General features: G+C 36.2%; 1 protein-coding gene across 1 annotated transcript; it reads right to left on the reverse strand.

The window, feature by feature from the left end:
- Positions 1-12: 12 nt before the first annotated feature.
- pcyt1bb (phosphate cytidylyltransferase 1B, choline b) lies at positions 13-5790 on the reverse strand. The gene is made up of 8 exons (XM_053478649.1): positions 5657-5790; positions 2786-2885; positions 2565-2681; positions 1543-1694; positions 1340-1418; positions 1105-1247; positions 822-1010; positions 13-715 (listed from the first exon to the last, which is right to left on the reverse strand). The coding sequence occupies exons 1-8, from the start codon at positions 5732-5734 to the stop codon at positions 596-598; spliced, it is 978 nt and encodes a 325-aa protein (XP_053334624.1). The 5' UTR covers positions 5735-5790; the 3' UTR covers positions 13-595.
- Between the last annotated feature and the right edge of the window lie 9847 nt (positions 5791-15637).

Here is a 15637-nt window from a genome sequence, read left to right on the forward strand (position 1 = left end):
ATATAGCTTTTGCAGCTATAACAGTTTCCACTCTTCTTGGAAGGTTCTCCACAGGAAGTGTTTCTGTGGGAATTCGTTCCTATTCATTGTGTAGAGCATTTATGAGGTCAGACACTGATGTTGGACAAGAAGGCCAGCTGGTCCCCAGTCTCCATTCTAGTTCATCCCAAAGGTGCTCGATGGGGTTGAAGTCAGAGCTTTGTGTTAGGGCCAGTCAAGCCACTTCTTCCATACCAAACTCATCAAACTATATTTTTATAGTTTGTGCATATCTTTGGATAGTGGGAGGGAACTGGAGTACCCGGAGGAAACCCACCAAGCATGGGGGGTGGGGGTGGGGGTGGGGGTGGGTGTGTATGGGGAGGGCAGGCAAACTTTATGCACACAGAGACAGGAATCGAGTCCGGCCAGGAATCAAACCCTCGGAGGTGCAAGGTTTGGCCAAATACTTTTGTCCATATAGAGTAGGTGTTTGTTGGATTTGAGTTTTTGTTGTGTTAGAATGTGAGTTGTACATTATGGTAATTTCAAATTTGCTCATCACTACATTCCCTTTTTCAGCTGATGGATAGCTGTAGAGGTATGGTAGGCCTGTTTAGAGGCCTGGAGGTGAGAGAGAGCGCCCTCTCGTTGGGCTGCTGCTGGGTGAGGTGCGGGGCGACTGGTACGGCGACAGGGCCTGGAGCACACGGCCGCTCCGCTCCTGGATCATATGCTGTTGAAGAACGAATAGTCTGTGTTTATTTATATAGGATTTATTAATCGATCATATTTTATATGATGGCATACAGGATTATATTCTGAATGATTCAGACACTCACCCATGGTCCATCAGGGCGAAAGAGCTCCAGGAAGTTTCCAATAAACTCCCGAGATTTCTCTTCCCATTTCAGGATGAGGTCATGACTTTTCTCTTCAACACGGTGAACCAAGTGTTTCGACTTCTCTTCCACCGTTTTCACCGTCTCTTTCATTTTATCCACCTGGTTCTGCAGACGATACTTGTTCTCCTGTAGACAGAAAGTGACACATTGTGGAGTTTAAATATACTTAAAAAAATGGCTTAGACAACATCTTTCAAAGAATTCTTACAGTTTTTCTTACATTGATAAAACCAACGTTGAGGTCTCGGGCCGTGTAGCCTCTTTGCAGGTTTCTCCGCACGTAGACGTCATAGTCTCGGACAATGCGTGTGATGAGATCTGAGGTAGAAATGCCTTCCGTCCTTTGTGTTGCTACAAACATTCCTAAAAGAAAAATAAACCCACACGCTCCTTCATATTTTACATAATAGATTCTGCTAAGTAATAGCTTTGTACAGTGTTGTGCTTGGCCCCACCTGCTGCTTTGATATGTTTATATACATCTTCTGATCCTGCAGAAGTGTAAGGGATATCATCATGGGCCACAAAGTCAATCTGTATAACAAAGTTATTATTAAAGGTCTTAATTACAGCAAGGACTTTTAAACCAAGCAGAGTTCACAAGGAGATCATTTGAATTTAATCTGCAATATAATGGTAAGTGTCACACTCTACCAACCCTGTGTTTCTTCAGGAATTTGGGCGTGAGGGTCCACGGGGCATCACGGACCACCTCGTCTACGTAGCGGCAGTGTATGAGAGCTTCATAACGCTCGGCTTCCGTCATTACCGTGTAGCCTTTATATTGGTGCGTCAGCTTGTCACTGCAAACTGAAAAACACATGCATACAAACTGTGTTTCGCCTGTTAAGCCTGGTGCATGATGGAATTTAAAAATCTTTTTAAAATGGGGGGGCACACACATGCACATTTGCACACTACGGACAATTTGGGAACACCAATCAGTCTAATCTGCATGTTTTTGGACTGTGGGGGGAAACCCATCAAGCACAGGGAGAACATGCAAGCTCCATGTACACAGACCCACACACAGAGGTAGGAATCGAACCCAGAACCTGTAGGTGCAAGGTGACAATGCTAACCGCTAAGCCACCATGAAGTTTTCTGTTCTATTCTTGTTCTTGCCAATTAAGTCATGTTGTTTTGCGCATTGTTTCTTAGTAAAGTTTTCTAGTTTTCGTGCTTAGACTTAGATTTAGAAACGTTGATTGTTCTTCAACATATATTTTTTGTTGTTGTGTGGAGATCCATGCTTGATTGCTGAGTGTACAGGCTTGCATCCAGTCTCATCACACCATATTACAGTACATATAATTGGTAATATTAGTATTATTAATAATTTAATATATAAATAAAAATTTGTAATAACTTCGAACATCATCTCCCTGTACACAAACTTCATGCCATGTCGGTCCACCTTCTTTCCCAAGCTACTGTGTATCATGGTTGGGGGTAAAACTTGACCAGATTTGATTAAAATATTGTATCGGAAATCTATTTCTGTGTTTTTCTTCTTTTCCTGTTCTTCCTTATTCAATCCTTCCATAATAAAGTTTCAGAGTCTTGCCCCAAGCTGCTGCTCTGGTAAGTAATATGATGTATGTGAGATGCGGAGGATGGATATTCTCTTTTCAGTGGTCAGTGTGTGTGTGAGTGCATACTCATGCGTCTAAAGCTCACCTCCAACAATCAGCCATGTGTTGGGGAAAAGATTCTTGGCCTGCATAAGGGCACGGGCGTGGCCAGAGTGGAAGAGGTCGAAAATTCCATCGGCATAAACCCTCACAGGCCGCTGAGCTTTGGAAGAACATAAAGAGGGCTTCTGTTCTTTAATTCTCTAAGAGAGTTCAGGACCAGCAAGAACAGTATATTGTGGAGAAAAAAGAAGAAAAATGTTGTACCAGGAGTGCCACGCCGGGCCTGGGCTAAAGTCACTTTGTCATGGGGGACATCAGTATCAGTGTATGGACCTTTTGCAAAGACTGCTGGTTCCCTCAGAGTCTGTAAAAGAGACACATAAGTTTACATTAAAAGATGCATTCTTATTGTACATAGGATTTTTTGGCATCCTTTAAGAGGACAGATGAAATTATTTGTTGAAAATATTACAGTAGTTTTTTTCAAAACAAATTTAAACAAACTGTCTTTTGAAAAATATTTTGACCATAAAACTGCAAATTTTGTTTAAAACAAAACTTGTAATTTGAAAACCACAAAATATCCTACATTTCAAAGCTCTGGAGTTAGATTTTGGTAAACATGACACTGAATTTTTTTTTATGATCTAATTTACTGCCAGTTTGACTCACTGCAAAAACACAAACAATATATTATTTCCATCAAGTTGCATATTGCCATTGCCACAAACACAGTCACATTTATTATTTATTTATTAATGGTGGAAGGTGATTTATAGCGTTTTGCTAAACTATGCATCTATAAATTCACGGTGAAATGACTAAAACCTGTGCTTTCGTGAGTCAAAGAAATCATGCACAAAGTAGTCACTATCAATTTGCAATACTTTTTGTGTCTTAAAACAAAATTGGCAAATGGATTTGCCTTGTTTTGCAGTCAAAACCTTTTTAATTACTTTCACATCCAAAACAATATTCTCTCACTCCCACTCACTCTAGAGAATAAATATCATTGCATCCAGGGATTTCATATCCATCAACTTGAGGGAGGAGCATCAATCTCTATAAACAAGGTATTAAAATCTCAGCATTTTTAGGCAAAATCAGGGCCTTTATTTTATTGTTTTCCAAAAAAGGTTTGAAACAGTTATTATTAACAATATCAAGAAGGTGACACATACTGCACATTTCTGAACCCTATATGTTATAAACAAATACAGTATATACGTTTGTGTGTTTGTGTTTATTTAAAAAAACAACAAAACAAATAATGGCTAATATGTTCTGAGCTTTAAAGGCTATAAAGACTTATTTTTTTACATCTGTAAATACAAAACAGATGCTCAACTAATAGTAACTGTTAGTTACTATTAGTCATTCAATAAAATAATAATACAAAAATAATAATAAATAATACTAAAATAGCATTTGGTAGTATTAAAATTTAATTATGGGAGAAATCAATTTTGTTTAGAACAATGGGAAATAAGATCCCATTGTCATGACAATAAACACTCTGTATATAATATATACTGTACATATTATCTTTGTGTAATCAAACAATATAGTTCATAGTAGTTATTAGTTCATCATGTGAATTGATTAATTTTCTAGCAGAACACGTAGGTTTACTGTGTAATGTCTTAATTAATTTGTGTCATCAATTTTCATGTAGTATGTGCCACTTCAGTCTTACATACGGCCTTTCCTTACATAATCCTTGTCCTATTGGGAATTTTGATAAGAAACTGTAATCATAATTGCTACAGACATGCATAATAAATGAAAAGAATATGTGCATGCAATCTAACTGATATGTGATGTTGTCAGTGGCCCTTGGACCATCAGCTGTTTGGAGTACACTCTTAAAGCTGCCAATCAAGCACAAGAAACAAAAGGAATTACATAATCTTTACAGCATACAGATAAAACCCAACGAAACTTAAAGTAATGTACCAGTATCAGTTAGTATATGCATTTTAAACTACACACCGATTATATACTTTACTTTCCTTTTAAAATATGTACATCAAGTTACAAGCATGGTATATACAATTTGCACTGTACTTTCATAAAACAAATATTTATGGATAGTTTGCATATAATAAAATGCATATTGTATGCATACAAACACTGACTGGTTTCAATATGTACATTATTACAGCTGCAAGCTGTCAATACATCAAAATATATGTTTTACAGGTTCATCAGATTAGAGATGTTCTGGAAGCAGTATTTCCAAAACCAATCTATAGATGCTCAATTATGCAATGTCCGATTTTCCAGCACACACTAACAAGCTGTCAAGAACACTGTGTACTTAGTGTGGGTGTGTAAAAAGGTGCAAGAGGGTACAAATGTGTCAAACGGAAGCAGTGTAGGCAACTTATGAGAATTTAAAGGCATTTCACAAGTTAATTTTTTTTACATGAGAGCAAAAAGTTGTCTTTGTTCCAGATTATGTATAAAATAGCTGTTAGAGTTAAAAGTGAAATCTATACAGCAATTTGAGTTAAAATGTATGTATATACAGTACTGCTGTTTAAGATTACAAAGTATACAGCAGTTTGATTTAAAAGTAAAATGATATGAAGCCAAAATAACAGTGAAAATACAGTAGAGCTATTCGAGTTCAAACTGAAAGATACACAGCCGTTTGAGGTAATGGTAGTTGTTCAGTTAAGTTAAAAGTGAAATATGTAAGTTGTTTGAGTTAAAAGTGAAAGTACATAAAGCTGTTTGAGTTAACATTAAAAGAATTTGCAGCTGTTTGATTTAAAGTGAAATATATACAACTGTTTAAGGTACCAGTGCAAGCATATATAGATGTTTGAGTTATCAATGAAAGTATATACAGCTGTCTGAATTAACATTGAAAGTATATAAATTAGTTGTTTACTAATGTTTACCAAAACAGATGTTTATTTTTCACTTTTTACCCAACACCTCTCTCTATATATTTAACCTTTTACCCTAAGATCTATTTATTTTCCACTCTATTACGACTGCACATATTTTCACTTTTGCTCAAACATCTATATACAGGATGTGTTTCACTTTCAACTGCCTATATTTTAAGCAGCAAAGCCCAACATGACTATAGTCTATAGCTACAGTAAGTTGCACTCACGGTACCTTGAGTGTTGGATGTCTGCGTCTCTTTTGTCCATGAGCCTGCTGGCCACGGGTTCCGTTGCGTCTCTTTTTTGCCATACTGAGGCTCTCTCCAGGCCGGGCACCTCCACGGCTACGACGTACCACTAAACTCAAACAGACGTGCAAGAAGAGTTAGAGTGATCCATGTATTGGAACAAATGTACAAAGTTCAAAGTGCACTTTCAATACAGATTCTGGAGCAAGCAGTCTAGTATGGCCTATCTAAAATAATACCTTTTTTTTTAATTTATGCAAAAATCTTCCTAAATTTTAATAAGCAAGCATACAGAATTCTCCTTTCATATTCAAATATTATATCCCATACTGTACATAGAATGTAAACCTTAGCATTTTGTTTTCTTCACACAGCACATGCAGATAGATGATAGAGCTTGTTTGGCCTAGTTTTGGTACAATCACTTTATCTTTTTGTTTTCTTCTGCCATTTCAAACTTTTCTTCCTTTTTCTTTCTAATCGGGTCACATCTGTGACCTTTCACTTTGTAATTCCAAGTATTTTTATTCCATTTTATTTGTTTTCCATAAATCCATAATTTTCTGTTTTCTCTGCTGATTCCTGACAGATAATTCCAAAGTAATATTTTATAACAGAGTAATATGTTTGAAAGCATACCGGTCACGTCTTACTCTATAAGTTGAGGTCTGACCCATCATTTGTAATGCATTATTCTTCTCTCTCCTTTTAGCAGCCATGGTCTCCTCTGCATTCCTAAAATACTGATTCACATACCATGCTGATTTTAAGAACACTGATGGCTTCTCATCATCCATCTAGCAGTCAGCAATCAGGTTCAAGTCCACAGAGGAAACTGATTACTTCTAGATGTGCTTTTTGGTGGGGAGAGCAATATCCTGGCTGATGGTGTGGAGTGGATCAACAAAGCTGTTTGAGATGGTGAACTTACCTTTAGCACTGTTTGCTTTCTAAATGCTGCAGACAAAGAACGGGACATTTGAGGGCTGTTTATTATTATTATTATTATTATTATTAAAAGTTCTTGTCCTGCTCATTTAACACAATGAAAGTTTCAAAAGCTTTAAAGCTTTCGGTTCCTTCTCCTCCTGTACTGCAACTCAGATAAAAAAGCATTTACAATATAATAACATAGGACGATGCTTATTTACTACTTTCTTAGTAGTAAATAGGAGACTTAATTAATTTCACTCATTTATTTTAATACTTTTCTTCTTGGGTACTTTTTTTATTGACAATATCTTAAGAAAGTATATAAAAAATAGGGCTAAGCAAAACCTGTTGTGTTTGTATTGAAACAAATGCATATTTAATTAAATGAGTATTTAATGAGGTGCATATAATAACTAGATTTCAAAAAGATATAAATTATTCTTCTCTTTACAGAAAAAGAAATCCTACATTTGAACATACTTAAGAATTCCACAAGAAATACAAAAGGCAAGGGTTTTAACCTAACAAAAGGACTAAACACAATTCAGTTAAACCATAGCAGATTACCAATGAAAACAAACCTTAGCTAGCTAATTCAATAGGCTAATCTACTGTACACAACTAGCCAGCTAATTAAACGAGCTAATTTAAGCTACTTACATGTAATTAGTTTATTTACCTCAGTTTCAGTTAGCATCATTGGTTTTAAGCATTTATGATGATTTTTAAAGTTAAAAAGGTTAAAAAAATAAAAAAATAATAATAATTACATTTACATTACAGTAGATACATTTTTAAAATCTTAAGGGGTTTGAGACCTTTTAAGCATTTTGAAGGTTAAAATAAACAGTTGGAAAATTTTGTTTTAATAATATTTGTTTACATTTTTTTTTTTCCTTTTCTTTCTTTTTTTAAATAGTACTGGGGTACAACAGCCAAGCAGGCATACAAATAACTACTAAAGTATTTCCCATTCCAGGGCTTAAACAACGCAAGAATATACATTAAATATAGTAATGCACTTTAATTAATTATATTATTAAGCCTATTTAATTAAGCTAATAAAATAGGAACTAATACATTTTCAATGTTTCGACAGTGAACAGCTTCCAAAGAGCAACTTGTTAATATCCAGTGTCCAGTAGATGGCAGTAGATCCTCTTGAGGCAGGCCATAAGCAGGCTGAAATCCCCAAATCAGTTAATGCTTACAGTATATTACTCAAACAAAGAATCTTGTAGTCAGTTTTCTGGTAAAAGTGATTAAAATATTGCTTATTCAAACATACTTCTTTATTTGGTCCCGATAATGAGCTCTAGAAGGATCCCTTAGATCATAAAACTTCATAAACAGGATCTATGTTAAACTTTTAAGGTTGTAAAGATTCTAGATTTCACTTTTTTTTTAATTTTATTTAAATGTGCACATCATCAGAGCACACATGAACAATAATTCATGAGAATTACTGCAGAAGTGCGGAAAAGCGTGCTGTTTGTGTAAGTGATCCTTCACCAGAATTATCGAATATTTCCAGGGCCATTTTTGTAAGTCCCGGGACAGTATGCTTACATTTGTTTTTACAGTGACTCAGGAAACAGAGCCAGCTACTAAGTGTCATGTGCAATCCAGTGCACCCAATTTAATATTTAATTACCATTGCGTTAGAACAGTACTTTTATTTTAGTAAATCTGTATGAAATGATGTATGACATCATTTGTTGCACCAATAATAACTTGCTGATTAAATAAGAGCTAATGATTTCTATGACCACAGCAAAAATATACAGCGGGTGATTTGTCTCAGAAGGGCTTTGTCAGCAGTGCAAGTGCAGCATGCATGGCCTTGTATTGTCTTCAGAATTGAATTGGCAGCCAGCCACCCTCCTGTGTTTCTGAGGCATCCCCGCAGTGCAGGACATATAGCAAAGCAGATTATCACAATCACCTTCCAGAGCTACTCACTAGCTGCATTTAGCAGTGGCGTTACGCCAGGATACAAGTCTGCAGCTGCTTTATCTGCCACCAGCTTCGGGGAAGTGGGTCAAAGGAGCTGCCATCTAAATTAATAGAATAAATTTTTGGCGAGGAGTCAGCAGAATGACATGCAGCGAACATGCAGGATCTAACCCCAAAGGGGTGGAATTGGTTCTCGGAAAGACCATCTCTCCTTTAGAGGCGTGTTGATATGGTGAAATGCACTCTGTGGTATTGTTCCTATAAAAGATTATGCCAGTAACTTATTAATTTTTCACCACACATACCTACACCTTCCAGTTTTTTATTCTTACAATCTGGCACTGAAATTAGCTTAATTAAATCATATGCCATAACTCTTTACAACATAGCCCATGACACTGAACTGGAAGGAAAAAAATCTTTTTAAAAAAATTATCAATAAAAAGGTAAATGTTGTGATTGCATAAATATACCATATCCTGTTGGTCTAAAACCCCTTAAATATTTCTGGCATTACCATTTGCTATCATAAATGTAATTATTTGCATAGAGTTTTATGATTTGTTAGAGATTCCATAGTTTGCTAGAGATCATACCAGGACAAAGTTATCTATGGGGCTGAGCTCAGATGCTCACTATGGTGAGAGTAATGTAAAATAAATACAAGGTGGACTTCCATATGCCCTTTATGTAAACATAATGTAAACATAGCTCATATTTCAATAATTATTTAATCTATTAAATAAATAATTAATTATGAAAATAGAAAAATATATGTCACTACAAAAGTCTTTCAACTGAATATTTTTTTAAGAGTGCCATAGTAACTCTGCAGTAGTGGAGATTACGAATCTTTGGGAAAACACCATCCAATCTGACCAGGTTTGAGCAATTTTTTCATAAAGACCACAAAAAATATCAGGATACAAAATCTGCGAAAAGAGATATATCTGAGAAGGAGATATATCTGAGAAGGGTGTATTTCTTAATCTTAACCTTAACCCTTTAATTCTAATCCCAACCCTAACTGTAAAACTAATCCTAACTTCTAACGCCAATTCCAACCCTAACACATAACCTCATAATAACCTAACCCATACCGTAGCCCCTAGCTCCAAACCCAACTCTAACCCTAATCCTACTGTACCACATAACCCCAATCCTAACCCTAATCTTCACCCTTAACCCCATTTCCAACCCTATCCCTATCCTCTAACACTAACCTAACCCCTAACCCCAAATATAACCACTAATATAACCACTAAATAAGAAACTTAAAAAAAAAAATTAATTACATTTCCAGGTTGTAATACTGCAAAATGTAAAAAAGTTCAAAGGAGGTCAATGAACTTATGCAAGGTACTGCTACCGTCAATCTGTTCTATGTGATCTCAAACCTTGTCAGTTGATTTATTATTGCTGACACCCAAATAGTGACTGAACAGTTATGTAATGGAGGGATGACAATAACCATTAATAATCGATAGCCTAAAAGCCCGCAACAGTAGTGATATCCAAAAAAGTAATGACAGAGTGTTGTCATACATGTCAACTTGCTTCTTCCAGGAAGCTAGAAAACCACCAATCAACATGTCAGCTTTCTAGGAACTGTGTTGGGAATTTTAAAGGGAAAAAAGAAGAAGGATGTTGATGTTGATATGAAAACTCGGTTTAGCTACTGGTAATAACTTAACTACAGTACATGAGAGATGGCTTCAAAGATATGGATTTGACTGTGACCCTCAATAAATTTAAATTAGCTAGATGATTTACGTAATGATAGAGACTGGTGTGAAAATTTGGTCCGTGCTTGAGCTCATATTTCAGCTGCCATAGCACTCAAATGGAGCCAGAGAAATGACGACCACAAACATTTCTTAACACCTTGTGCCAGTTCTCATTTGTAGGTTACACGCCCCTTTGTTTTCAGAACCACAAATCATGACATTTGGGTTTCCAGGAAACAAACAAAACCTGGAATGAGGGACTGAGGCAGGCATTAGATTGGCATTATTAACAGCTCAGTAGCACTGATTCTCATTTCGTCCATCATGAGTACGTCGGACGTGGTCTTAGAAGTTATGCTGCTGGGTCAGAGTCAGAGAAGGGCTGCTGTTCATATTAAATATCATATCGTCATATTGACAGATTTATTCTTTGAGGAATGTTGAGCTGATATGTAATCCTGCTATGTGTGCCTGCCTTTGTGCTAGGCCGTTCAAGTTTGCTCTAAAGTGTTCATTGTGTGTATTTGTGGGACCTGTGGCATCTTGATTTATGAGGTGTCAGTACTAGCATGCCTTTCCCAGGCAGCTGTACTGAATAAGTAGTGGATTTCTAAGGGTCTGCGGTTGTGCAGCGTATTTGGGTTCCATGAACACACTGCCGGAGCATGCACAAAACCTTACCTCCCTTCTGTGGGTAATGTCCTTTCAGTAGTGGTGGCATTCCATTGACAAGATAGTGACACAGAGAGAAGATGACAACGCTGCAGGGTGGATTTATTACCCCTGATTTAAGTAAGTATAAACGTAACTAGTTATGTAATCATGGGTGACATTGGTGGTGCAATGGTTAGCACTGCCACATCTCAACTTCAGGGTTCAATCCAAAGTTCAGGGTAGGGTCTGTGTGCATATTCTGTGCATATACCTCCCATATCAAGAGTTTCTTCCAGTTTCCTTTAATTTCTCGAAAAACCTGCCAGTATAGGTGGGTTGATAAAATTGCTCCAAGGTGTGACTGAATTGCCATTTTATAAAGAGCATCTTCCAATGTTACTGAGATCCAGATGCAACAAGACCTTAGTGCAGCAAGTGCTTACTGAAAGTATTGAATAGATATAAAATGATATAAGATTTAACTGACAGGTTTATAACCAGACTCTGATTTCATGTAAGATGGTTTAAGTATCAATATCCATGCCGATTCTTCCTCCCCACTGGGAACAAGCATATGTGGCATGGGGCATTCAGGCCATGGTCAAACTGATTGTCTTTCAACCCCCCCCCCCCCCCCCCTTCTCTCCTTGCTGTTTTTTTCCCCCAGCAGAGTCTCAGCTGCTGGAGCTGATGAAACATCCTCTCAGTTGTTAGATGACCAAGGGCGACAGGTTAATGAGTGGCGGGGTAGTTCAACACAACATACAACACAGAGGAATCCAATTAGGAGTGTGAGTAGAGCAACAATGTCAGTCAGCACTTATGCAGATCTCATTCATTAAGGGAGAGAACGCATGGCATCACTCATAATAATAATGGTTAACCTTACTTCTTTATTATAAGTTGACACTCTTGGTGTGTCTTTCCCTGTCATGAAATTTGGCCCCAAATTGTTGTTTTACACCTCTTGACACATGTCTTTCAACCAGATTGAGGATACGCACAGACACATACAGGTTTGTCAAACAAACCATGCAAGGACCTTCAATTGATATTAATACTATGCTAGATCAAATAAAATCATCAAATAAAATGTCCCTACAAGGTCAAAACTCTCCTGGTTAACCGAAAATATTGGCATCGTAGCATACACGCCATCATTCATCTTTAGCATAGGTAAACCTAAAACCAGCACTTAGTAAATGCTTTTTATTTAGCATCATAGATAACATGCTAATTTTCATAAAAACAGTTGCTTATACCAGCATCCCACAAATGTACATTTATTTATTAAACTGCAGGCTAACTGTTTAATTAGCATGCCTTTTAAAAGCAACTGCTTTCATAGCATGAATGCTTGTTATTTAGCTTGCTAAATAAGGAAACAACGTTTGTGGGTTATTTTAATATGGTACCAATAGTGATTGGTAAATGAATTGATATCACAAGTTGTTCAAATGAAGTACATTTTGTTTAAATAAACACTTTTTTAAGCTAACAGTTTTAGTTTACTCTACTGCCAGTTGTGTACTTAGGCTTCCCATCTTTTTCGACAAATCTTGTCTTCTGTATTAGACCCTTTACCAGTGGGCCCTTGAGCAAGGCCTTTAACCCCTAACTGCTCAGATGTATGAGATAAAAATGTAAGTAGCTCTGGATAAGGGTGTTTGCTGAAATGCCATAAATGTAAATGTGAATGCATTGTGATTGGTTAGATACTTTACTACATCTGAAATGCAAGCCAATCATTCAAAGGCTAAGTGTATTAAAGTCACTTGGCCAGTAAAGACAGGTGGGAGACAGTTGTTCTCATGGAGTTTACCGATTGGAAACGGAAAAAAAAATGTCCTTTCCATTAACTCATCATGTCATAGGTTCCTCTCTCCGCATGGGGAACACAGAAAGAATATATTTATTTCAAAAAAAGGGGAGAAATAATCAGATCAATGTTAACATGGCTAATATTAACCTACTAAACAGATTCTAAAAGATTTACACACTCATTCCAATTAAAAATTAATTCCATTCGGGCCAGATTGGGTCAGAATGTCCCGATAGAGGTGTTTACATAATGCGTTTTTATTCAGATTTGGCTATTGTTCTGATTATTAAAAACTTTTATTACTATTATTAGGTTATTATTAGTTCCATGCAAATGCACCCTAATGGGAGACACCGACAGAAGGTTGAAATTCCGGTATTGTATTGTCTCCAGAGTCTGTGACAGTTCCTCAGCCGCATCTACTGTATACAGTACATCACTCCAGAAGTGAGATTTCTTTGCTCTTTCCAGTTAATGTTTTTTTTTCTGTTTGGTTGTATATGTGTTCTGTTTTTGACAGTTTCAACATGATTTTTTTTTATAGAAATCTCACAAAGTTTCATATTGCAAATGAGTGACACAGAAGACACTCAGACTGACACTGTTTCATCAAAGCTTCTTATTCTTTTTGCACCACATTAGGTTGCATATTTTAAACCTTTAGAGAGGATATGCTGAATGCGAGCATGCTTTTGTGTGTCTGTTTGTGATTGTTTGTGTATGTATGTGTGTGTGTGTGCATGTGCGTGGGTGTGTGTGTCGGCGGCTGGAAGTGATTTGTTTGTGTATGGTCTGTGTAACAGTGGTGACCTCCAGAGCAGAGGGATTTCGACAGGTGGGTTATGTTGGTCAGAAATAATGGTGCTAATCTAATGCCTGCAAATGGAGATCTAAGCATCTAGCATCCTATCAACACCAATCGTTTTAGGCGCTGCCAATGGACACATACAAAAACACATACACACACATAGCGGTGTATAAACACATGCAACTCTGGCGGTCAAAGTTCAAGACTGTTAAAATAAGATACAATTTTAGAATTAATGAAGCCTTCTATACCAAATGTGACAAGTCAGAGGGAGATTTAAGTCAATCCCACACTAATTATCACTCATGTAACGCAGTAGTATACCAGAGAATTTCTCTGTCTTGTTCTTACACACTCTTTCTCTTTCTGTTGGCTTATCAGCTTAGCACAGTTCAGTAAGGTACGGTTCAGTCGACTCAATTAGAACGTAACAGATAGAGCAAGTTTAAATGCAAGGATAAGGACTTAATTGATGTAATTGTACTATTTCTACAGAGGTTTTTGTTTTTAGTAATACATGACGGAACATTTCAAGTAAGAGGAAGAGGAAATTGTTTCATTTAAATCATCTTTAATTCACAAGAACTAAGTCTCTGTTGGTTTCAGGTGTGTTCAACTTCCTTGGAATTGGATCAAATTTATTTACAACCATTAGACTTAAATAACAAAATTTCTAAAAAAAAAGGTTCAGAATCACCCTATTTTAGAGTGATGAGTGCATTAGGGTATAATGGAAAGCCTGTGAACCAATGCACCCATCATGCATAGTGTCCACTGTACAAGTCTCTGGATGCAGGGTTATGATCTCAGGTTGCTTCAGTTGCTCAGGTCTAGACTTAGCAATAATATAAAGTCAGCTGATGACCTGAATGTACTGAATGACCAGTTTATCACATTTATTAATTTTTCATTTTGCCTTTGGAATAAAATTGGACAGAAATTGTGAAAGAGTGGTTCTAGGAGCACAAGGAATCTCTCTTTTTACACATGGACCGGCCACCACATTATATTCTATGATTATAAAAGTTATAAGCAGTTGAATAAAAAGTGTAAAAAAAAAAAAAAGTGCATGAACAGTAAGCAGGTTGTCACACTAATTATGACATACATAAGTGTGAACCTGATGTCATGTTTGCTCTCACTTTCTGGTGAAAACGACTTAACTAAATTTTTGTGGTTTTCACATTTTCCATGTATGAAAAATGGGCCAAAACGTCATTGCTGACATTTAAAGACAACAAGAAAGCTGATAGATGATGTGATATGTCTATTATTTTAATGAAAGTAAATCAATAAAATTAAATAAAAATGGTAAAATTAATTTTTTTTTAATTACTATGTTTTTTGTTTTTTTTACATTGTTTTATTTTTACGTGCTGTCTGCTAATTTAGATACTTCTTAACTAACACTGGGGAAGCACTGTGTCATATTGAACCTTTTTCCATGACGCAAATCGAAACCTTTTATATGTGCATACAGCGCAGGATTGTTTGCATGAACAAATCTTGAGTTTCTTGAGTTTATTAACTGCTAATGAGCTTTGTGAGGATCTTATGTGTTTACCTTGTACAGATGAATGGGAAATAGGTAGCTTTATGGAAATGGAAAGCTTAAATAATTTCATTTAGTTTGGTAAAGTGAGATAAAAAAATCAGGCAATACCTCTAGTTTAATGCAAGAAGGTATAGATATGATGAAATATGAGATATATACCGTTGCATATAAGCGTTATACTGTAAGTCATGCAAAGTTTAATGCTAATTTCTTCTGAGAAATATCTTTCCTAACAGAAATTTGTTTATCGTGAGTATGTGATGTATAGCTAAACCGAAACCTGCTATTGAAAAGTCAACTTGTGCGTATATACACATATTAGAACAGTGCGTATCTAAATATATATATATGCGTTAACCAGGCTGGCTTTGACAGGAAGTCGTAATATTTGTCAAAACATACTGTATATTCATAGCATGTTTTAGAAATATAAAAAGAGAATCCGTTATGAGCCACTGAAATCTAGAAAAGCATCTTTGCTATATACAATCCATATATAAGTCTATTTTA

The sequence above is a fragment of the Clarias gariepinus genome, chromosome 19, assembly GCF_024256425.1.
Source record: "Clarias gariepinus isolate MV-2021 ecotype Netherlands chromosome 19, CGAR_prim_01v2, whole genome shotgun sequence".
Classification (NCBI taxonomy): Eukaryota; Metazoa; Chordata; class Actinopteri; order Siluriformes; family Clariidae; genus Clarias; species Clarias gariepinus.

What these genes read in the sequence shown, in the direction of transcription:
- pcyt1bb (XM_053478649.1), bottom strand. Translation starts at nt 5,734, where the DNA reads ATGGCAAAAAAGAGACGCAACGGAACCCGTGGCCAGCAGGCTCATGGA. An exon ending in AATTCCTGAAGAAACACAGG is followed by an intron (nt 1,419 to 1,542) that starts GTTGGTAGAGTG and finishes TTTGTTATACAG; the next exon opens with ATTGACTTTGTGGCCCATGA. An exon ending in TAAACATATCAAAGCAGCAG is followed by an intron (nt 1,248 to 1,339) that starts GTGGGGCCAAGC and finishes TTTTTCTTTTAG; the next exon opens with GAATGTTTGTAGCAACACAA.